The 24,280-nt window shown below is 44.0% G+C and overlaps 1 protein-coding gene across 2 annotated transcripts in view; it reads left to right on the forward strand.

Annotated features, from left to right (window-relative positions):
• LOC148137427 (cadherin-23-like) overlaps positions 1–24,280 on the forward strand; it is a 434,955-nt gene that overhangs the window by 323,110 nt on the left and 87,565 nt on the right. For both annotated transcript variants that reach the window (XM_087982496.1, XM_087982497.1), the window contains exon 13: positions 7,553–7,711. In XM_087982496.1, coding sequence (XP_087838622.1) covers positions 7,553–7,711 — 159 coding nt within the window. The remainder of the gene's footprint in view (positions 1–7,552; positions 7,712–24,280) is intronic.

Consider the following 24,280-nt stretch of genomic DNA (forward strand, 5'->3'; position numbering starts at 1 on the left):
CGCAGCCTCATCCCCTCTACCCTATCCCCATAACCCTACATTTCCCATGCCTTGACCCCATAGCCTGTACGTCTCTGGACACGAGGGACAATTCCCCATGGCCAATCCACTCTAAGCTGCACATCTTTGGATTGTGGGAAGAAACCAAAGCACCTTAGAACTAGAGGGCATAGGTTTAGGGTGAGAGGGGAAAGATATAAAAGACACCTAAGGGGCAACTTTTTCACACAGAGGGTGGTACGGGTATGGAATGAGCTGCCAGAGGAAGTGGTGGAGGCTGGTACAATTGCAACATTTAAGAGGCATTTGGATGGGTATATGAATAGGAAGGGTTTGGAGGGATATGGGCCGGATGCTGGCATGTGGGAGTAGATTGGGTTGGGATATCTGGTTGGCATGGACAGTTTAGACCGAAGGGTCTGATTCCATGCTGTACATCTCTATGACTCTATAACCTGGAGGAAGGCTACACATGCAACCTCTATATGGAGGGTCACCCGAAGGTGGAATTGACCCCGAGGACTGGTTGGACCAAAGGGTCTGTTTCCATTCTGTGTGACTCTATGATTCAATACGAATACTTTGGTGGGGACAGTTGATTGTTCATATACCCATCCAGATGCCTGTTAAATTCTGTAATTGTACCAGCCTCCACCACTTTCTCTGGCAGCTCGTCCCATACACGCACCACCCTCTGCGTGAAAAAGTTGCCCGTTAGGTCTCTTTTATATCTTTCCCCTCTCACCCTAAACCTATGCCCTCTAGTTCTGGAGTGCTTTGGCTTCCTCCCACGGAATTTACATCTCCACTTAGGACAATTGAGTAGGGTCAGGTGAACATGGCTGGACTGAGGAGGGTGAATGGGGGTTGCTGTAGAATGGAGGTGAGAGGAAGCCAGCTGTCCCAGTGGAAATTTGCAGGTATACTTGGATTAAACATCCACACACCAGAAATGAGTAGAGTGGCAGGACAGTGTGTACACAAGTGAAGAGAAAATGGAGTCGGCATGTACACTGGAATTTGAGTCTCGTTCATGGCATTTTTAATGGACATCGTTTTGCATGTCTGTCCTCTTGTGAAGCTATTCGCTCCGAATTGAAGTGTATTTCTGCAGGCATTCAAGCAGTGCTCTGGCTTCCTGCCCAGCAGACAGACCGTTTACTGAGGTGACCTCTAGTCAAAAGGTCACCCCACTGAGAGCACAAACAATGAGAATTAGCGCTCTCCATGTATCACCTGCCTTTTACTCAGGCTCGAACCTTGGATCATCAGCGACATCAAGCCAAGATCAACACTTGCCAGGCAGTGATTGAATGCACAATCAATCCCCCGTGATACCACTCCATTGGCCTCTGAATCCGTGGTAGCTGGAGGTGTTTATCTGAGGAATTTTGCTGCCTCCAGAAAGCAGCAGCTTAACTGAGCACAGCAAAATGAGATTCCTCAATCCTCACAACCCAAATGGGAACCAAGAAGGTGAGGAAATTCAGACTGTGCAGAGCGTGTTTCTGTAAAAAAAAAGAAAGCTTACCCGTTTACCAAGACAATTACATAAGGCAAACATAACTGAAAGGTGTAAAATAACAGGGAAAACAAACCGGGAGAAATTTAACAATCAGAGTTGAATCTTAATTTGGGCCCCTGGAGATAATACAATGCCTGTTTCTGATGCCAATCGCAGTGATTTTGTTTGTACTGTGAATTGCTGTGAGCTATCATGTCACCTTGGTACAAAGTAATTGTACAGGATGTCCCTTTTCCACCAGCACAGCTACTAAACAAAGTGCCAGCGGTATGAAGTGTGTGCACAATGCAAAATCTCATTAGAAAGCAATTTACGTTCTGCTGGAGTGTGTACCAGCTCTGATCTACTGCTCTGGCTTGTCAGCTTCTTGTGGCACCACAGCACTGAATGGAAAGTGAGGACATAGCTTGGAATCTGGGGCAGAGAGTTTTCAACACCAACTCCTCCAGAAGAGAAATGCAGATGGAGAAGGGCAGCTGGAGGATGGTGTGGATGACAAGCACCAGTGTTGAACAGACGGGCTGCATATTCAATCATTCAATCAGGACACTTGATGCATTATTTGTGACTGTAATGTTTTCTGACACGGAATCACCTGATGGTGAATTTGAGGCAGCTGGAATGTTAAAAATTGCACTGTTCCCTTCCAATGTCAACAGTAAAAACAAGTTTATGATTCCTTTGCAATAATCAAAGGGGAGGAGGGTGTTTTCCAGGTGCCCTGTGTCACCTCATATCCAACACCACCAGAAACATTTCACTTGACCATTTATTCCATTGCTTTTGGATCTTGCTGTGTCTACTGCATTTGCTTCAGGAATACTTGCTGCTGTGCACACATTTACTCTTGCATTGATACTTCCTTCATCGGTGGCTTGTTTTGCTTTGAGTTTCTCAATTGTTCCTTCATTCTTTAACAGCTTAGTGTCTTTATGGCACATCGCTGTTTAAGACATAGAACAGCTTAATTATTCTTATTTATAAATCAGACAAATCTAAGGCAGATTCTTATTGCTAATAGAGCAGAGATCCTTCATTAACCGATATTATGAGCCCATATGTGCACAGTATGCTTGTTTGCATGTGTTTATAATTACCTCGTCAACTAGTGTAATGATGTGGATAGAGGTAGATTTTTCCTATGGAGCTGTGAGAAGGAGTTAACTCGGAGTCTTGATAACTGAACAATCCTTTGATCGGACTGTAATTGTGGTGCAGTTATTGGAGCTGTGCACTGTGCATTCTGGGGACTGAATAGCAAGGAGACTGTTCACAGGGAACCTTCAGCACAGAAACAGGCTATGCAGCCCGTCTGTTCAACACTGGTGCTTGTCATCCACACCATCCTCCAGCTGCCCTTCTCCATCTGCATTTCTCTTCTGGAAGAGAGGAGGATTGAACTTTAAACATTAACTGTGCATTCTCTCTCCACAGATGCTGCCAGACCTGCTGAGTTTCTCCAGCAGTATTTTATTCCATTAAGAATGTGCGGGGTTATGGAGAGAAGGCAGGGGAAATGGCAATAGATGAATTCTCAGTTATCAGAGCTAGTACAGATACAATGAGCTGTATGGACCCCTCCTCCTACACTGTAACAATGGAGATTTTGCTTCTCCTTGATGTATTTATTTAGCTTACCCAAAAAATATATTAAATAATCTCAAGTGACTCCCTGGTAGTGAGTTTGAAATTCTCACCACCCCGAGTAAAGCTGTTTCTCCGAATTCTCTGCTGGATTTTTTAAAATTCATTTGTAGGACTTGGGTGTCACTGGCTGGCCAGTATTGATAGCCCATCCCTATTTGCCCTTGAGAAGGTGGGGGTAAAGCTGCCTTATTGAAAGGCTGCAGTCCACCTGCTGTGGGTTGACCCACAATGCTGATAGGGAGGGAATTCCAGGATTTTGACCCAACGACTGCGAAGGAACGGTGGTATATTTCCAAGTCAGGGTGGTGAGTGGCTTGGAGGGGAACTTGCAGGGAGTGGTGTTCCCAAGTATCTGCTGCCCTTGTCCTTCTAGATGGAAGTGGGTGAAGGTTTGGAAGGTGCTGTCTCAGGATCTTTGGTGAATTTCTGCAATACATCTTGTAGATAGTACACACGGCTGACTACCTGATATTGATGGCCCCTTTGATTCTGGTCACACTCATAAGTGGTTATTTTTTTTTGTTACATCTTCTGTATTGAATGCTTTGTAGTTTAAAACTTTTTTTCAGATAATCACTCAGTCTTCCTCATTGCCAGTGAAAAAAAACCTGAGTTCAAGTCTGTTAAGTCTTTAATGACACTACAACTCCTTGGTTCAGGTGTCACCAATGCAAACCATTATTCCTCATCAATTGTGCTTCCCTGTTTGCTATATACAGACCAGAGCTATATACAGTACTTGTAAGGTTCTCACTACTCAAAGCTTTATTATTAATTATTAGTCTTACTATTGTCACATGTATTAAGATACAGTGAAAAGTTTTGTTTTGCATGCTATACAGACAAATCATACCATCAAAATACATCAGGAAAATAAAGCGTAGAAAGCAATGTTACAGCGGCAGAGAATGTGCAGAGAGAGAGAGCGTTCAGCATTATATAAGTTCAACTTAAAACCTGCTTGCTTTTTAATTCTGTTCCTCTAGAAATCCAGCTCTATGTTTTGTACCTCTGACAGATTTACTCAGCTGTTTATCAATAGTTTGTGAATCTGTCCCCACCGTTCAATTTGAACCTCTGTTCCAGTTAGACTCTGAGAAAGGCGTAGTTCGTTATTCATTCTATAAAAAAGGACTGTTTTTATTTGGAATTTAAGTACAGAGAATTTGTACAAAGTTAGGAATTATTCGAGACCCAACTTTGAGTCCAGTAGTTTCATACCTGACTCCCTGCATCTATTTTATTTCCATTTCTTAGCAGCAGTATGTACCATCCACAAGGTGCTCTAGAGAAGTTCGGCAAGGTTCCTCAGACAGCCCTTTCCAAACCCATGGCCTCTACCATCTAGAAGGACATGGGCAGCAGATACATGGGAACCTCACCCCCTGCAAGTTCCCCTCCAAGCCACTCACCATCCTGACTTGGAAATATACCACCATTCCTTCAGTGTCACTGGGTCAAAATCCTGGAACTCCATGCCTTACCCGTAGACCTCAGGGTCTGCAGTGGTTTAAGAAGGCAGCTCACCACCACCTTCTCAAGTGTAACATGGGATTTGTCAAGAAAATGTAGGCCCAACCAGCATCACCCACATCCTATGAATGAACAAGTAGAAAGTTTTAGCCTTGTTGTTCTGTTGTTTCTTTGAGACGATTGAACGCTGCTCTGGACACTTTTGATTTCTTTTCAACACCCATTCCAAACTCTTTCATTATTTCACATCTCCTTGTCTCTTCCTAGCACAGGCCTTCCCTTTCAGTTACATTATCCTGTTCCCCATAACCTGTTTAAAACCACTATTTCTTTTTATCTTTCCTTTGTTCTGATGAAAGGTCTTCGACCTGAAACATCTGTTTCTCTCTCCACTGATGCTGCCTGACCTGCTGAGTTGCTCCAGCACTTTCCATTTTTATTTCCGTCACTAGTGTGTTTTCAGAGTGCCTACATTTTGGGCTATTTTCCGAAGTTTTATGGCCTTGAGCTAAATTAGCTTTATGTGCATTTTAATAATTTGTACAGAGATTGTTAATGTTTCTTTTTCATACACTCAAGCATAAACATTCATGCCTTTGGGTCTTAATTAAGAAAAAAAATAATGTATGCCATCAAATCTAGTTACCAAGTTAATGGAAACTTGCAGAACATTCAAATCACTTCGACTCATAGATCAAGGAAAGTAATTGGAAGTTAAAATGCATCCAATTATATATTCTGTAAACAAATGTTTCCTTCCAGTTCCCAATGTTCTGGGTGTGGTAATGCTGACAGTACATGTGGAACTCCCAAATGTACATTTGAATAATTACTCCACTTGTGTCCTTCTGAAGATTAAAGTGAAGACCACATTTTCTGCCCTGGTTCCTTTGAGCAATTTATGGGGCTGCGGTTCAGCACTGTTTCTTGTTGCTTTTTAGGGAAGCAACAGGCTAGTGGTATTATTGCTGGACTGTTAATCCAGAGATGGAAATGTGTTGCTGGAAAAGCGCAGCAGGTCAGGCAGCATCTAGGGAACAGGAGAATCGACGTTTCGGGCATTAGCCCTTCTTCAGGAATGTTAATCCAGAGACCCAGGTAATGTCTGGAGGACCATGGTTCAAATCCCACCACAGCACATGGTGGAATTTGAATTCAATAAAAATCTGCTATAAAGTTGTCTAATGATGACAACAAAAACCATTGTCAGGAAAGGGAGCAGCTCAGTGATTAGCTCTGGTGCCTCACAGCATCCGGGACCCGGGTTTAATTCTAGCCTCAGGCGTCTGTCTGTGTGGAGTTTGCACATTCTCCCCGTGTCCTCCAGGTGCTACGGTTTCTTCCCACAGTCCAAAGATGTGCAGGTTAGGGTGGATTGGCCATCCTGAATTGACCATAGTGCCCAGGGATGTGTAAACTAGGTGGGTTAGCCATGGGAAATGCAGGGTTACAGGGATAGGATAGGGAGAGTGGGTTTGGGTGAGATAATCTTCAGAGGGTCAGTGTGGATTTGATGTGCCGTTTCTACACTGTAGGGATTCTGGGAAAAATTCATCTGGAGGAAGTGGCCATCTTTACCTGGTCTGGCTTATATATGACTCCAGATTTATGGCAATGTGGTTGACTCTTATTCGGGAAATAACCCCTCACTGATGCCCTCATCCTGTGAATGAATATAAAACAAATCTTACTGTATCAGATGGAGCAGGTTAACCATTATCTAGGCTTCACCTGGAACTTAACTTGACCTGAAATTTCGATAAAAGCTCGGTTTTCTTCATTGCATGTTGCACGTATGCATCATTCAGTGTATTACACAAACCGCAGTGACCCAGGTACAACATCTGAGGTGTGGTAATCCCTGGGTTCAAGTGAAATCAAAGTCAGAAGAAGATTCAACTCCTTGAGTCCATTCTGCCATTCAACAAGAGTTGAGATTTTGGATAGGGTGGAATGCTGCTTTTTTTAATATAAAAGATAAAAGGAGCCTCCATTGTCTTTGTGAGTGCTCGAATTATATACTGTACTTTTAATGAGAAGAAACCAGTTGAATAAACTTTGAATTTTTTTTTGTTGTAAAATGTGGTTCCAGCTGCTGTGAGAATGTTATTGTGTCCTACGGGGGAGCTACTGAATTTTATATCAGGCTTTTAATTAGAACCAGTTTTAAATATTTTGATGAAATATCCCACCTCTCTCTAGCAGGAGACTCATTCGACACCAGATTTACCATCACATTGGACAGAGAATCAAGGGTTACAGGGAAAGGTTGGGAAAGTGGGCATGAGGAATGTTGGGCCAGCCATGATCCTACTGAATGGTGAAGCAGGCTTGAGGGGCCGAATGGCCTACTCCTGTTCCTATTTCTTATGGTCATAAAGCAGTAGATGCAACCTGATGGTATATTCTTTGTCTCCCTGTCCAACCCCAGCCATTTCTCTCCTGCCCATTGAGTTGGAGGGTTGGGTTTCATGTACACCCCATGTTGTTCCTTACTGTCTCCAAACTCTTCAATAATACCATAGTTAGTAATTGATAAACCATAATCAATATGGGAAATGTGCAGAAAAGGGAGATGGCAGGATATCTTTACAGAAAGAATGGGGAGAGTCGGTTAGGCACAAAGATATAGTGTAGCATAAACAGATAGAAAGGACTAATAGAGAAAAGAAACGAATAAGATGGTGACAGGATGAGAGAGAATTTTATTTTGTTCTTACCTGTGAAGTACACTATGGTAAATTAGCCCATGTATGTTGAATTACTGCAAACTTCTTGAAGGTGGAACAATCTCTGGTTTTGAATACCGAATGTTATTTATTTTGAAGCTTGTACATTGTATGATGTAACTATGTTCTCTCCAAGCCCACCCAAACTCTTTTTTTTTAACTCTCATTTTGGAAACAGCTTTTTGCAAATGAGACGGCCTCTGATCACGTTGGTTTTGCTCGGGTCAAGATTAACCTAATCAATGAAAACGACAACAGGCCGGTATTCAGCCGATCGTTATACAACGTGAGCTTGTTTGAGGATGCGTCTGTTGGACTCTCCGTCGTTGGTATTGTTGTAAGTACCTTTTGATAATTGTGCATTTCTTCCTGACCTAATGGTCTAAACCTTTCCCGTCGGCAGCTGAGAGTTAATGTTATATCAGTCAACAAAATGTGACATTAGTGTTGCTTGTGTGTCAAATTCCTCCAAGTGATCAATGATCATTCTTCTGACACATGTCAGAAAGATTAAGGAATGTTTTATGCAGCATCCCATGAATATAAATTTACGGGTAATATATCTTGGTTTGATCCATGCAATCATGTTTGTTAGTCTGAAAATGAATAAGGAATGGGTACTTTTGATAATCATTTACTAAGTAAATGTGAAGTTAACCATTTTAGTCAGAGGAATGCAAAGACAACTTATTATCAAAATGAAGAAAATCTTCAGAGTGTTATGGTGCAGAGACATCGTGGTGTTCTTGTGCATGAATGGCAGAAACCAATACACAGGGACAGTGGGTAATAAGGAAGGCAAGTGGAACTGTGGCATTTATTGTTAATAGGATAGAGTGTAAAGATAGGGAAGTGTTGCTTTTATTGTACAAGGCGTTAGCAAAACTGCACCTGGAGTATTGCATAGAGTTTTGATCCCCCTTGCTTCAGGAGGGATGAAGTTGCATTGGAGGTTGTTCGGTGGAGGTTCACTGATTGATCCAGAGATAAGGGGTTTATTATGGGAAGAGCAATTGAGCAGTTTCGATGGATACTCCCTGGGGTTTAGAAGAATGGGAGGCGATCTAATTAAGGTCAATAAGATATGAAAAGGGATTGACAAAGTAGACGTAGAGAGGATGTTTTCTCATGAGGAAATCTAGAATGAGAGGTTGTAGTTTTAGCATTTAATTTTAGTTTTAGATTTAATGTAGTTTTAGATTTAAAACAGATAGGGAGAAATTACTTCTCTCAAGTCTTGAATCTATGCAATTCACTACCCCAGAGTGCAATGGATGCTGAGTAAATTTAAGGAGGAGATAGACCGATCTTTAATGAGTAACGGGTTAAAGTGTTATAGAACACGGGCAGGAAAGTGGAGTTGAGGCTGAGATGAGGTCAGCCATGATTGTATTAAATGGCAGAGCAGGCTTGAGGGGCTGAATGGCCTACTCCTGCTCCTAGCCCTTATGTTCCTAATGATGGGTGCTGTGAGTAAGCTGAAAGGAAAAGATCCATGTCTGAATTGTTCCACTTTAGTTGACGGTTTGGGATTGACCTTTAATATGTGTCTGGACAAGTATTTTCATGTGGAGGGGAGGCGGTGGCCTAGTGGTGTTATCGCTCGACTATTAATCCAGAGACCCAGAATAATGTTCTGGGGACCTGAGTTCAAATCCCACTGTTGTCAATTGTTGGAGAAATCCATCTGGTTCACTAACATCCTTTAGGGAAGGAAATCTGCTCTCTGGCCTACATGTGGCTCCAGAACCACAGCAATGTGGTTGACTCTCAACTGCCCTCTGAAATGGCCTGGCAAGCCTCTCAGTTGTATCAATCGCTAGAAAGTCACAACAAAGAAATGAAACCTGACGGGCCACCTGGCATCAACCTTGGAACCGGAAAAGACAACGGCAAAAACACAAACAACCCTGTCGCCCATGCAAAGACCTCCTTACCAACATCTGGGGGCTAGTGCCGAAATTGGGAGAGCTGTCTCACAGACTAGTCAACCAGCAGCCTAACATAGTCACCTTTACGGAATCATACCTTACAGATAATGCCCCAGACACCATCATTATCATCCCCGGATACGTCCTGTCCCTCCAGCAAGACAGACCCAGCAGAGGTGGCGGTACAGTTGGGAGGAAGTTGCCCTGGGAGTCCTTGACATTGACTCTGGACCCCGTGAAATCTCATGGCTTCAGTTACACACGAGCCAGGAAACTCTTACTGGCTAACATGTACCAACCTCCTTTGGCTGATGAATCAGTACTCCTCCATGTTGAATGACACTTGGAGGAAGCGCTGAGGGTGGCAAGGGTGCAAAATATACTCTGGGTGGGTACCACTACCACCACCAGGAGTGGCTCAGCAGCAGCATCACTGATTGAGCTGGTTGGATTTTAAAAGATATAACTATTAGACTTTGTCTGCGACAGGTGGTGAAGGAACCAACAAGAGGAGAAAAACATCCTTGACCTCATCCTTACTAACCAGCCAGCTGCAGAAGCATCAGTCCATGACAGTGTCAGTAAAAGTGACCACCGCACTGTCCTTGTGGAGACAAAGTCCCACCTTCACACTGAGAATAACCTCCATTGTGTTGTGTGGCAATATCACCGTGCTAAATGGGACAGACTTTGAACCGATCTAGCAACTCAACACTGGGCATCCATGAAGCATGTTGGTCATCAACAGCAGCAGAACTGTACTCCAGCACAATCTGCAACCTCATGGCCCAGCATATCCCCCACTCAGCCATTACCATCAAGCCAGGGGATCAACCCTGGTTCAATGGAGAGTGCAGGAGGGCATGCCAAGAGCAGGATCAGGCGTACCTAAAAATGAGGTGTCAACCTGGTGGAGCTACCAAACAGGTCTACTTGTGTGCCAAACGGCATAAACAGCAAGTGATAGACAGAGCTAAGCTCAGTGGTTAGCACTGCTGCCTCACAGCACCAGGGTCCCAGGTTCAGTTCCAGCCTCGGGTGACTGTCTGTGTGGAGTTTGCACATTCTCCCCGTGTCTGTGTGGGTTTTCTATGGGTGCTCCGGTTTCCTGCCACAGGCCAGGTGAATTGACCATGCTAGGCGCATTAGTCAGAGGAGAAATGGGTCTGAGTGGGTTAACCTTCAGAGGTTCGGTGTGGACTGGTTGGGCCAAAGAGCCTGTTTCCACACTGTAGGGAATCTAATCTAATCTAAAGTGATGGAAGGTGTCATCAACACTGCTACCAAGCAGCACCTGTTCAGCAACAATCTGCTCAATGACACCCAGTCACTTACCAGGGTCAGGGCTGCATTTCACTGAGTGTGGCATCGAGGAACCCTGGCAAAACTGGAAGTAATGGGTATCAGGGGGCAAACACGTTGCTGGTTAGAGTCATACCTGGCACAAAGGAAGATGGTTGTGGTTGTGGAGGGTCAGTCATCTCAGCTCCAGGACATCTCTAAAGGAGTTCATCAGGTAGTGTCCTCGGCCAACAATCTTCAGCTGCTTCATCAATGACCTTCCCTCTGTCATAAGGTCAGAAGTGGGAATGTTTACGGATGATTGCACAATGTTCAGCACCATTCGCGACTCCTCAGATACTGAAGCAGTCCGTGCTCAAATGCGACAAGATCTGGAAAATATCCAGGCTTGGGCCGACAAGTGGCAAGTAACATTCACGCCACACAAATGCCAGACAATGACCATCACCAGTAAGAGACACTCTAACTACCGCCCCTTGACATTACCATCATTGAATCCCCACTGTCAACAACCTAGGGGTTACCATTGACCAGAAACTCAACTGGACTCACCACATAAACACAATGGCTACAAGAGCAGGTCAGAGACAAGGGATACTGCAGCGAGTAACTCACTTCCTGACACCCCAAAATCTATCTACTATCTACAAGGCACAAGCCAGCAGTGTGATGGAACACTCCCCATTTGCCTGGATGGGTCCAGCTCCAACAGCACTGAAGAAGCTTGACACCATTCAGGTCAAAGCCGCCCGCTTGACGGGCACCACATCTACAAACATTCAATCCCTGCACCACCAATGCTCAGAAACACAGTGTGTCCTATCTACAAGGTGCACTGCAGAAATTCACCACAGCATCTTCCAAACCCACGATCACTTCCACATGGAAGGACAAGGGCAACAGGTACTTGGGAACACCACCCCCTGCAAATTCCCCTCCAAGCCACTCACCATCCTGACTTAGAAATATACTGCCGTTCCTTTGCAGTCATTGGATCATAATCCTGAAATTCCCTCCCTACCGGCATTGTGGACTGCAACGATTCAAGAGGGCAGCTCACCATCACCTTCTCAAGGGCAGATAGGGATGGGCTATCAATGCTGGCCAGCCAGCGATGTTCAGGTCCCACAAATGAACAAATAAAAAGCCATGATGTGGAGGAGCCGGTGTTGGACTGGGGTGGACAAAGTTAAAAATCACTCAACACCAGGTTATAGTCCAATAGGTTTATTTGGAAGCACTAGCTTTTGCACTTCCAAATAAACCTGTTGGACAGCCACCCAATGAAGGAGCAGTGCTCCAAAAGCTAGTACTTCCAAATAAACCTGTTGAACTGTAACCTGGTGTGAGTGATTTTTAACTAAACAAAAATGTCAAGGTACATCTGTGTGCTGAAAGTTTCATGACTGAATTCCTCTGAGAGATTCTGGATTAGTGGTGCTGGAAGAGTACAGCAGTTCAGGCAGCATCCGAGGAGCATTAAAATCGACGTTTCGGGCAAAGCTTTTGCCTGAAACGTCAATTTTACTGTTCCTCGGATGCTGCCTGAACTGCTGTGCTCTTCCAGCACCACTAATCCAGAATCTGGTTTCCAGCATCTGCAGTCATTGTTTTTTCCTCTGAGAGATGTTAATGATTATCTCCTACGTTTTGCAGTTATTAATTGCTGCACATTATAACAGAATCAGTTGTTGTGATCCCAGTGGATGGTAATAATTGACAAGCCCAATCCCAGAGAGAAACCTGACTTGATAGACCATAAGTTTTCCCTTTGCAATTTGCCTTCTGTGGTGGCCAGTCACTGAACACATTCACAAGAGGCTGACAATTATTTTTAACAAAATAATGTCAAAGTTTATTAACATTAAAAGAAAATAAATCTATTTCACACTTTTACAAGGGCAGTCAGTCCAGGGGTTACAGGTAACTCGGTCAGTAGCTGGACCATGTTCAGTTGGAGCTGTTCTCATTGGCCCATTCCCAGGATCGCCATCAATTCGGGGAAAAGTGGGAATCCCAGGTCTGGAGCTGGGCTTTGATTTGATTTATTGTTGTCACATGTATCTAAGTACAGTGAAAAGTTTTGTTTTGTGAGCAGTATTGGCAGATCATAACATACATGGACATATAGATCCTGAGGTGTTTAGACAGAATGAGGTATACTAGGATAGAGCTGCACAGGAGATACACAGATCACGGCCAACATTATTTAAAGTTAGAGAGGTCCATTCAGTAGTGTAATAACAGCAGGGAAGAGGCTGTCCCTGAACCTGTTGATGTATGTGTTCAAGCTTCTATACCTTCTGTCTGATGGAAGAGATTGGAAGAGGGCATTATCTGGGAGAGGGGTCTTCTTTCCATAGCAATGAGAAAACTAGATGGAGTCCATAGCTGGGAGGTTGGCTTCCGTGATTGTATGCACAGCTCAGACCATGTTCTCTAGCTTCGTACAGTCCTGGGCAGAGCAGATGCCATACCAGGCCATTATGCACCCGATACAGATGCACCATTGGAAGCATTCTAACAGTTGGTGAGGATCCTTATGGACATACTGAACTGCCTAAGCTTCCTGAGGAAGAAGAACTGATTAATTGAAATGAGTCATTGAGGAAATGATTACATTGAATGGAGGCAATTCAGGATAGAAATTAAGGGTCTCTTGGATTGAAGGAGGTGACTGGGAGTAGCAGGAAGGGATTTTACCAGTCATGATCATTCTAGCCTCTGTATGATCAAGTCCATGATAATTTGCAAAGCCATGGGCTCCAGGGGAAGGGGTGCAGGAGGTGGTAAGTTGGGAAAATTGATGGTTTTATAAATCGGTTAAATGAGAAACACAGGGACAGCCGCAGCACCAAGGGAATAGGACGATTGTGTGACTCAGAACCAACCTGGAGGTCACTCACGGGGACCTCATCAGCTCACCAACTTCCACCCAGTGTCCGCTGCGCAATGACAAGGCAAAATGACTGCCATTATAGGCAGAGTGGGCAGACTTAGTTATTGTCTATTTCTTCAGCAGCCAATAAAACTTGTTTGAACCACTAAGGGCAATTGTATTCATCTTGTATCCACTGCTCCAGCAATGGCACCCCACCGAGAGCAAATTGCACTTTGTTACAGAATCACAGAATGGTTCCGATGCAGAAGGAGACCATTCAGCCCATTGGGTCTACAGCATCAGCACCCATTGTCCAAAAATGATTCTGGCTTCCAGTGGTCATGACCGTTACATTGTTGACACTAATTGCCTCCTTATCATGTGAACGCAACAAGTGTATTCAGACGCGCTAACGTAACAGCATCACTTGGCCTCGGCATTTCTGAAGCACGTTCTGGAGCCAACACTGAACGAAGCACTTCAGAACCCCCTCTGGTTACACCTTTCTCCAGTCAAGTCAAAGATTGTTCCCTCATGGCACGACAATCTGCCCCACACCTGCCACCTTCTCCACTGGGCAGTCATAACCCTCGTTGACCTGGTTGAGAGACAATCCTTCCTGTATTGAGAGAAAGATAAGGTTTAAGACTGACAGAGGGGATGCAAGAGGAGTTAGCGGTGTTGCAGTGTTCAGTGAGATGGTGTGGAGTCCCCAGTGAGTGAGTTGGAAGCTCAGAGGGTAGAGTATATAGTTTGGAAGATGAGGTGTGGGAGAGTCCTTGAGTGGATGTGATGAATGCAGTGGTGAGAGCTATATGAGCCACGATGACACGTGTTTACGATCGCCCAGTTAGAGCAAGAAGATGCTAACACTTCCCACGCACGTACGTGTGTGTGTGTGTGTGTGTGTGTGTGTGGGCAGTGTTGTGGGAGTGTGCGGGGGCAGCATTGGGGGAGTGTGCAGGGGCAGCAGCAGCTTACTGACCTTCTCTCCACACCACACTGCATTGTGTAGGACAGTGCACTAACCTGGGCTACTGGGTCAGTCCAGAATGATGCACTCACGTGGCACATGGTGTCCTTTCCATCTGTATCTCCAGGCCCCAGGCACTGAACTGAGGAACTAGCCTCCTTTCCTGGGCCCACAGGGTGAGAGGTAAATCCTGGCCAACAATATCTGAAGTGAAATGCAACTGGGCTACAGACATGCATCCACCATGAGAACAATTGAAGATACCGGCAATTGGGAACACTTCACCTCACCCTAGGGGAGGTGGTAGCCTAGTGGTATCATCACTGTGCTGTTAATCCAGAGACCCAGTAATATTCTGGGGACTTGGGTTCAAATCCTGCCATGGCAAGTGGTAGACTTGTAATAAAAATCTGGAATTAGAAGTCTAATAATGACCCATTGTCAATTGTTGGAAAACCCCATCTAGGTCATTAATGTCCTTTAGATTCCCTACAGTGTGGAAACAGGCTCTTCGGCCCAACCAGTCCACACCAACCTTCCGAAGAGTAACCCACCCAAACCCAGACCCATTTCCCTCCGATTAATGCACCTAACACTATGGGCAATTTAGCATGGCCAATTCACCTAACCTGCTCATCTTTAGACTGTGGGAGGAAACCGGAGCAAACCCACAAAGACCGTCACCTGAGGCTGGAATTGAACCTGGGATCCTGGTGCTGTGAGGCAGCTGTGCTCACCGCTGAGCCACCATGCCACCATCTTTACCTGGTGACTCCAGACCCACAGAAAAGTGGTTGACTCTGAACTGTCCTCTGAACAATTAGGGATGGGTAATAAACGCTGGCCTGGTAGGTGAGAATAAATCTTAAAAACGTGCTGCGTGATTCCACGAGGTAGGATTATGAGATAAAGAGCAAACTGTGAGCTGTGGGGGATGACATCATCAATCTCACTTGGAAGAACACTTTGCCTGCCTCACCTTCACACTCTAAACATGAACCAATGGTTAGACATGACTCCGTTCCACTTTGGAACCCCGGTTTAAGATAATGATAACAGTGTATTATGAACCTTCATTAATATGTCATGTTTCAACATGGAAATGGTGGGGAAATGTAATTCCTTTACTCCCTAAGAACCTGGATGTTTTCAGGTGAGGAAGTCTTCCAACGATATGTTCTGATTGGCGCTTCAGATGGCTTTTTAGAGCAATTTGCAGTGATTGTACCTATCCTGTGAGGTTAGTTATTTTTGCAACTTAACCTAATTTATGTCACATTGTTGTGCTACTTGTGATCCATCTCTGTAGGTTTCTCATCTTGATGCCGGTGTTGGACTGGGGTGTACAAAGTTAAAAATCACACAACACCAGGTTATAGTACAACAGGTTTATTTGGAAGCACTAGCTTTCGGAGCGCTGCTCCCTCATCAGGTGGTTGTTCAACCACCTGATGAAGGAGCAGCACTCTGAAAGCTAGTGGGCGACACGGTGGCACAGTGGTTAGCACTGCTGCCTCACAGAGCCCGAGACCCGGGGTCAATTCCCGCCTCTGTGTGGAGTTTGCGCATTCTCCCCATGTCTGCGTGGGTTTCCTCCAGGTGCTCCAGTTTACTCCCACAATCCAAAAATGTGCAGGTTAGGTGAATTGGCCATGCTAAATTGCCTGTCGTGTTAGGTGAAGGAGTAAATGTAGGGGAATGAGTCTGGGTGGGTTGTGCTTCGGCGGGTCGGTGTGGACTTGTTGGGCTGAAGGGCCTGTTCCCACACTGTAAGTAATCTAATCTAGTGCTTCCAAATAAAGCTGTTGGACTATAACCTGGTGTTGTGTGATTTTTAACTCTCATTTTGAAGGGATGGCCATCGGATAACAAATACAAAATATTTGGAGATGCTGATAAGTTATTAGAAGTTATCTGTGTTAACACAGTGGTAGTATCTATTCCTCTAGGCTAAATGGTCTGGGTCCATGTCCCACATGCCCCAAGGTGTGTCATAAATGTCCTAGCAGATTGATTAAAAGTAATTGAAGGTTTTTGGTAGTTAGTGAGGATTTGAGACCACTCCAGGATTGGACCACATCATTGGGCAAAGTGTGCTGCACTTTCTCAAATGGGAAATTTAATGCTTGTCCCACTATACTGTTTCACTGCATCTGTTGGTGATTGCAGATTCCATGCCACTGGATTAAGACAGCCATAGGATTTCCCCAGTATTGCAAGACAGCAAAGGAACGCAAGTTGATCATCCATCCCACTGTGATTTACTGCTACCTGCTGCTTTTTGCCTGAGTAAAAGTGAAGTTGACACTCATAGTGTACCATAGGGCTGCTCTCTCATTAGGAAGAGAGATGACTGGTGGTGGTTTAACCTGACGGTCACCAAGCCTCAAGTGAGGGGCAGCATTAAGACTGAGTCCTTCATGGTAACCTCAGACAGTGTGGGAATTGAACCCACGCTATTGGCATAATTGTGCATCGTAAACCATTTGTCCAGCCAGTAATGATTGCAAGTTCCCCACCAAGCCACTCACCGTCCTGACTTGGAAATATCTCACTGTTCCTTCAGTGTCACTGGCTCAAAATCCTGGAACCCCCTTCTCAGGACATTGTGGGTCAAACCATAGCACACGGTCTGCAGCGGTTCAAGAAGGCAGCTCACTCCCACCTTCTCAAGGGGGGGCAACTAGGGACAGGCAATAAATGTTAGCCCATTTAGTGATACCCACCTCCTGATTCAATAAAATAAAAACGATATTGTTGTAAATTATTGTATTAGGTGGTGACACATTGAATTTGAAGACATTTCAATCACTTCAGAGAGATCTGATATGTTGTTTTATCATTGCAAGCTCCTTGCCTGCAGTGTGCCATGTTAATGAGGATATATTGGCCCAGATTTAGTTCTAGCTCCATGCTCACTATTATAAAGGGATAACGTGGATAACAACTTTTGGCAACTCTGCATGTACAGTTGAACGGAGAAATCAAATTCTACCGTTATTATTCTCTTACAGAGATTTTTCAACAGGTTATGCTTTGAAATGAGCTTAACATAAGGTGTTCACAGCACCTTCCTTATTAAAGTGTTGAGTCCTTTTCCAGATCGAATGATATAAAAACATTGGGCTCATTTGCAGCAGATTGTTGAGAGTGGTGACCCTACTGGGTCAGAACTGATCAGAATCTGTGCAGTGCTGGCTTTGACCAGCCCCACCAGTGATGGGAAGGAAAACAAACTCTCTAAAACTGAGTCTTGAACTGTTTCAATGGGACCAGGACTAGCATCGATGTTTAAGGAAAGCCCACAAAAGATCATTTGGGTTACTGTTGCCGCACCCTGTCCTGTAATTTGCTGTTAGCCCGTACCAAATCAGCCAATTGAGGTGGTTGCTCGGCAGCGTACAGCTCACGTGACCAACTCAACGAGGCCGAAGCCTCAGAATGGCAGTGAGTCAAAGAGTCATACAGCACGGAAACAGACCCTTCGGTCCAACCCGTCCATGCTGACCATTGTCCCAAACTAAACTAGTCCCACATGCCTGTGTTTGGCCGACATCCCTCCAAACCTTTTGTACTCATGTCCTTATCCAAATCTCTTTTAAACATTGTAACTTTACTTGCATCCATCACTTCCTCTGGCAGTTCATTCCACACACTAACCACTCTCTATGTAAAAAAGGTTGTCCCTCAGGTCCTGTCTAAATCTTTCTCCCCTCACTTTAAAAATATGCCCCCTAGGTTTGAACTTCCCTACTTAGGGAAAAGACCTTTGTTATTGATCTTATCAATGCCCCTCATGATTTTAGAAAGCTTTATAACATCACACTTCAACCTCCTCTGCTCCAATGAAAGAAGTCCCAGCCTTTCCAGCCTATAGCTCAAACCCTCCATTCCTGTAGTGGTGGTTGGCATGTGCATCCTGCCAATGCTATAAACTCCAGAATAAATGGCTGCAGTCCAGCTCAGGCAATTGTCAATAGTGATCTGCCACTTCAATGTTGACTGCAGTGTGTAAACACAACCAAAGTCGATAAAGTGCGGAGCTGGAAAAAGCACAGCAGATCAAGCTGCATCAGAGGAGCAAGAGAGTTGACGTTTCAGGTTGGGTCCTTTCATCAGTGCCACACTTTATCGCCTCCGACTTTCCAGCACCTGCAGTCCTCACTATCTCCCAGTAAGCACGACTATGGCTGACTTCATCCCTCCCCCCCAACTCTCTCTGGATAACACAGCGGGTGTAGACACATAAGTAGCAAAAACTGCAAAAGTTAGGTCTAATGCAACAGGAAATTTACTTTATGGTCTCCCTGTCATTTATAGAGTATGTTGCCTTTCAGTGTTGTCACTGCTTCATGAGTAGTCCATCTGAATCTCTGTTTGTAGAACATTCTTGGCCCTGATTCTCTAAAGTCTCTCCAAGATATTCGTGTGATTTTGGCTGATGGCCCAAAAACTGCAGGAAAACCTGGTATTACGTTTGGGTTCCATTGCAATCTTAGTGACATTCCAACAATGACTACACTTTGAATGCACCTCATTGGCTATTTGGGATATTCTGAGGCCAGAAAATGTGTGATATCAATGTATCTCTTTTTCTTTTTAGAGAATGTGAACATAGACTTGTTTCATTTCTTTATTTCATGCTGTCCAAGTGCAGCTGGTTTATTGGTAACAGCATGTTTCGATGATATTAAGTGCACTAACAGTTGGCCTATTCACTTCTAACAATGCAACACAACACATCAATTGGAAATAATGCTTCTTGTTATTTAGAATATATATCAGAGACTCTTTTTTAAACTGTAATCCTTCATGTGCCTTTTAAATGATAACTCCAGACCATTCCAGTTTTATTCTTGAGTTGAGATCTTGTTAGAGCATGCAATTATCTAATTTCACTCCCAGGTATCCATTACTGTCTATTTATTGGTGCAAACGTGTTCTGTAAATTTTGCATTTAAAAAGAGCTCTCACAAAGTCCTCATAACTGCGCAGTTTTGTTTGTTTTTCTTTTGTGGATAGGAGCAATACATAGAATTATTTTCAGTTGTGATTATTTTATGAACAGATGGTTTTAAATTAGAAATTGCACACAAGATGGCTACATTTGGCAGGTATAATTACTTGAAACAGATGCTCGAAAATCTAATTGCTCAGCCATTAACAGCAATAATGTTGTTTCTTTAGATTTTAAACACCAACAGGCCAACAGAAGAAGAAAAAAACAGTACGCTACCAACAAACAATTACTTAATTCTTGAGGCATTGACTAAAACTACTGAGATAGAATTTCCATCCTTTGCAGTCAGTCCCTGTCTAGAATTACCTCAGAGCTGAAAATGTGTTGCTGGAAAAGCGCAGCAGGTCAGGCAGCATCCAAGGAGCAGGAGAATTGACGTTTCGGGCACAAGCCCTTCTTCAGAATTACCTCAGAAATGACAAATTGCCACAGAAAGGACAAGGGGCAGGTTTGGTCCAGTGAATCAATGTTGATGTTTATCCATCACACAAACAGTAGCACTAATCTGGGTGCATTCCTGACAAGTTTTACTACCCCTTTCCTTCATTCACCTCGCCCTCACCCATTCTTCAGCTGAGGATGATCACAGAATTGACAAACAATACGAAAATAGTGCAGCAAAAAAGTACTCCCAAAAACCAGGAGATTACAGGGAGTATTATGGGAGATAAGATTCCATGTCAATAATTGTGAAGTGGTAACATTTAAAGTGAAATAAATATGGAAAGCTGTTTCTGCTGATTGGGGCAGGTGGAGTCAAAGATGTGGGATCATTGTCTTAAACCTTGGAGCCAGACAATTTAGGCATGGAATTAGGAAACATTTCTTCACACATACGCGAGGAGAGGCTTGGAATTGTCATCAGTAAATGGCTCTTGAAGCTTAAAAAAACATTTTAAATCTGAAATGGATAGTTTTTGGTCAGTAAAGGTATTGAGAGAATGGGGCATAGTATCTGGTCGCTAATTCAAGTCATGCATTTCAACTCTTCCCAAACCTCTGGATTATAAAATTCTGTTCTAACATGTATCTCAAATCTATTTCCCTCCATACTCTGGTTCTCAATCATTTTGTTTTCATCTCCTTTGTTCAAACCCCTCAAAACTTTCTATATTTCCATCAGATCTCCCTTTAACCCTCCCTCCCCTGTCTGCATTGAAACTTGCCCTAAATTCTCGCGCATGTAGGCCAGACCAGTAAGGATGGCAGATTTCCTTCCGTGAATACATTGTAGAATCCCTACAATATGGAAACAGGCCATTTGGCCCATTGAGTCCACACCAACCCTCCGAAGAGCATCCCACCCAGACCCACCCCCACCCTATAATACCATGGCTCATCCACCTAGCCTGCACATTCCTGGAGACATTGGGTAATTTAGCATGGCCAATCCATCTAACCTGCATATCGTTGGACGATGGGAGGAAACAGGAGCACTCGGAGGAAACCCACGCAGACACGGGGAGAACATGCAGACTTCACGCAGTCAAGCGCCGGAGGCTGGAATCAAACCTGGGTCCCTGGTGCTGTGAGGCAGCAGTACTAACCACTGAGCCACCATTCCGCCCTATTCTCTGAAGCTAATGGAATTTCTTACTGCTGAGGGTTGTTGAAGCTGCAGTGTTATATATGTACAAGGGGCTGAGACAGTGAGATATTTAATCAAAGAGGGAATCAAAGATTATGGGGAAAGGCAGGAAAGTGGGGTTGAGGGTTATCGGATCAGTCATGATTTCATTAAAATTTGGAGCTCACTGAATGGCCTGAATGGGCTGCTTCTGCTCCTGGGAAAAAGGCCTCCTTCTGTGTAGCAAGTGCCGGACTCTAACTTGTTGGTCAATATTAAAAAGGCCATATGCTACACACAAGGCCAGTCATTCAGTTTACCTGGTTGCCTGTTCTTTTCGGCAGCCCAGAAAAAAAAATCAACCTTGGATTGTTTGTCAATGGTTTTCTGAAAGTACCGCCTTGCCCACTGGGGATCAGGGTGCAAGGGGAATGGTAATGCCCCAGTCAAACCAGGAATAGATCTGAAGCAGCACTTTATGATATTGCAACATAGCAGACAGAGATTGTATCACATATCTCCTCAGGGGGAGGCTGCTGAACCTGGAAGGTATAAGTTGCAAAAAAGAAGCACTGGTCCCACACCCCTCCATCATTGCAATACACTCACCGAAGGAATTACAGATACAAAAGATTAGATTGGAATAATTTATAGAACAGATCTTTTCAAAGGGCTTTTGATGGCACTTTGTGCAATAGCTATCTGTTGCTCATTACAACAAAGCATGAAGGAAATTGATACGGGGAGCAGGTGTTTAAATGGACAGAATATGGTCAGTGTAATCCAAGGCAGGCATCTATCTGCTTTAGCTGGAGTGACAGATTGTGTGCTGCATTCTGCATCCTGTTTGCGCATCTGCAAAATGAAGATCATTATCAGAAAAGTTCAATGCCCATTGGCTGTCGCTCTTGCGCTGTACTGACAAACTGAGGCTTGGTTTGACAGTCAGAGGGTAAGACTAAGATGTCATCATCAACTGGCTATTGTGTCATTTGTTTGTCATTATTTTTGTGAAACATTTCTCTCACTGCAGAACATATTGTAGTTTGATAAGTTAAAAAGAATAAGTTTGTCCAACCTCTTATGTTCTTCAAGATTTTAAAGTAGCAGTCTGTCTCCCAAAGGCTTGGTTAGGCATGGTGTAGTGATCAGAACAATATCAGGCAGATGGAACTCATAGAATAGGAGTTCCCTGACTGGGGCTGTTAACCTAGTCCAATCAGGGAGCCCTGGCTGACAGATATAAACAGGAGTGTTAGGGGTTCTGCTCTCTCTGGGAGTTGGTGCTGAGGGAGCGAGGTCAGTGTGTTGTGTTATGCACATGTAATTAAAGGGTGATTTGGTGACGGGATACCAGTCTCTGTGGAGTTATTTCACATGGCAGTCTTTTTTATCCACTCTTGGGATGAGGGTGTCACTGGCTGGACAGCATTTATTGCCCGTCCCCAGTTGCCCCAGAGAAAGGTGATGGTGAGCTTCCTTCTTGAACCGCTGTGGTCCGTGTACTGTAGGTTTACCCACAATGCCATTTGGGAAGGAATTTCTAGATTTTAACCCAGCGACCCAGAGTCTGATTCTCACAGAGTTTAACACTGAAGTCTTAAAGAAATTCTTCAATAGCAATAACAACTTGCATCCTAATAGCATCTTTTAATGTAGCAAAGCGTCCCAGGGACCATCACAGAAATACAAAAACTATGTAAGGAGATGACAGGTGCCCCCCAAAAAAATAGAAAACATGTTGTAACAGGTAAAGCTGTCATAGTCCCACTGGACCTTCGGGGTACACTCTCATGAATCAGAGAGAAAGAGAGCTAGACAACTGGTGATGGTGTAACCTGAGGATCAGGTGAAGGGAGAGGTTGGAAAGGAGAGTCCTTCATGGGAACCACGGCTACATTTTAAGGAACATCTGAAAAGAGGGGGGAGAGATAGCAGGGAAGAGGAGTGGGAGGTAAAGGGAAGGAATTCCAGAGGTTTAGGACTTAGCTGAAGGCATGGCCACTAACAGTAAAACATATGAATTGTATAGAGCCCAAGTTTGGCCGAGATCCCAGAGGTTTCAGAGATAGGGAGGGGCAAGGCCTGGAAGGTTTTGAAAGCAGGCACAATTAGTTTAAAATCGAGGCAGTGCTGCACCAGGTGCCGTGTATTTCAGTGGGTGCAGGAGAGCGAGTAGGTTAGTCTGCACAACCCATGCAAGTTGGGGATAGGGCCAACAGAGTTTTGGGTACATTGTGTTTTACATGGTTCAATATTTCTGTTTAATTTTAAAATGTAAATTTCAGCATCACCAACATTCAAGTGTTCAATTCCCGTTTTGAATTTACTGACTTCACCAAAGTTGATATATTTTAAGCGATGATTGCTTCATTTCTGACCTGGACAGAGAACTGTAGCTCAGGGCACAAAGATTTCATTGGTTTTAAAGCATACACAGAGCTAATAAAATATGAGGAATTGATGTTTGTAATTTGGAACTAATAGTATGAAATTGTGCTCCTATCTGGATCTTCACCCAAATACGAGGAGGAGAGTCAGAGTCAAGAAGTGCAAGAGTGGAAAAGCACAGCCGGTCAAGCAGCATCCGAGGAACAGGAGAGGTGATGTTTCTGGCATAAACCCTTCATCAGGAATGTGCAGTCAAATATCTTACTCTGCTGTTTATAAAATCCGTGCTCCTTGTTATTAAGAAGGCTGTGATATCTTACACTGAGCAAAGTTCGCAGCTAACAGGGTTTATCTCATTTGAGAAGAACATAAGAATTAGGAACAGGAGCAGGCCATTCAGCCCTTTGAGCCTGCTGTGCTATTCAGTACAGTCATGGCTGATCTCATTTCAGCCTCAACTCCAAATTCCCACCCACTCTCCATATCCCCTCAGCCCATTACTCAATAAAAATCTATCTCCTCCTTAAATTTACTTAATATCCCAGCATCAATCACACTTTGGGAGAGTGAATTCCACAGAATCACAACCCTTGCAGAGAAAAGTAATTTTCACCTCATCCCTGTTTTAAATTTGCTGCCCCTTACCCTAAAACTATGACCCCCTTCGTCCAGATTGACCCACATGAAGAAACATTTTCTCTACATCTAAGTAGGTGTAGTTGATCAAAGCATACAAAACAGCTGTACTACAAGAAACCAAATAGTGACTTTAATGATAAAATGTACCCACTCACCAACATTGGGAGCATTGCTAAACTTTGGAAGGAAACCAGGCGTGAGG

This window comes from Chiloscyllium plagiosum, unplaced genomic scaffold (assembly GCF_037043375.1).
Source record: "Chiloscyllium plagiosum isolate Xiang-an unplaced genomic scaffold, Cpla_swu_hap1 HiC_scaffold_43, whole genome shotgun sequence".
Classification (NCBI taxonomy): domain Eukaryota; kingdom Metazoa; phylum Chordata; class Chondrichthyes; order Orectolobiformes; family Hemiscylliidae; genus Chiloscyllium; species Chiloscyllium plagiosum.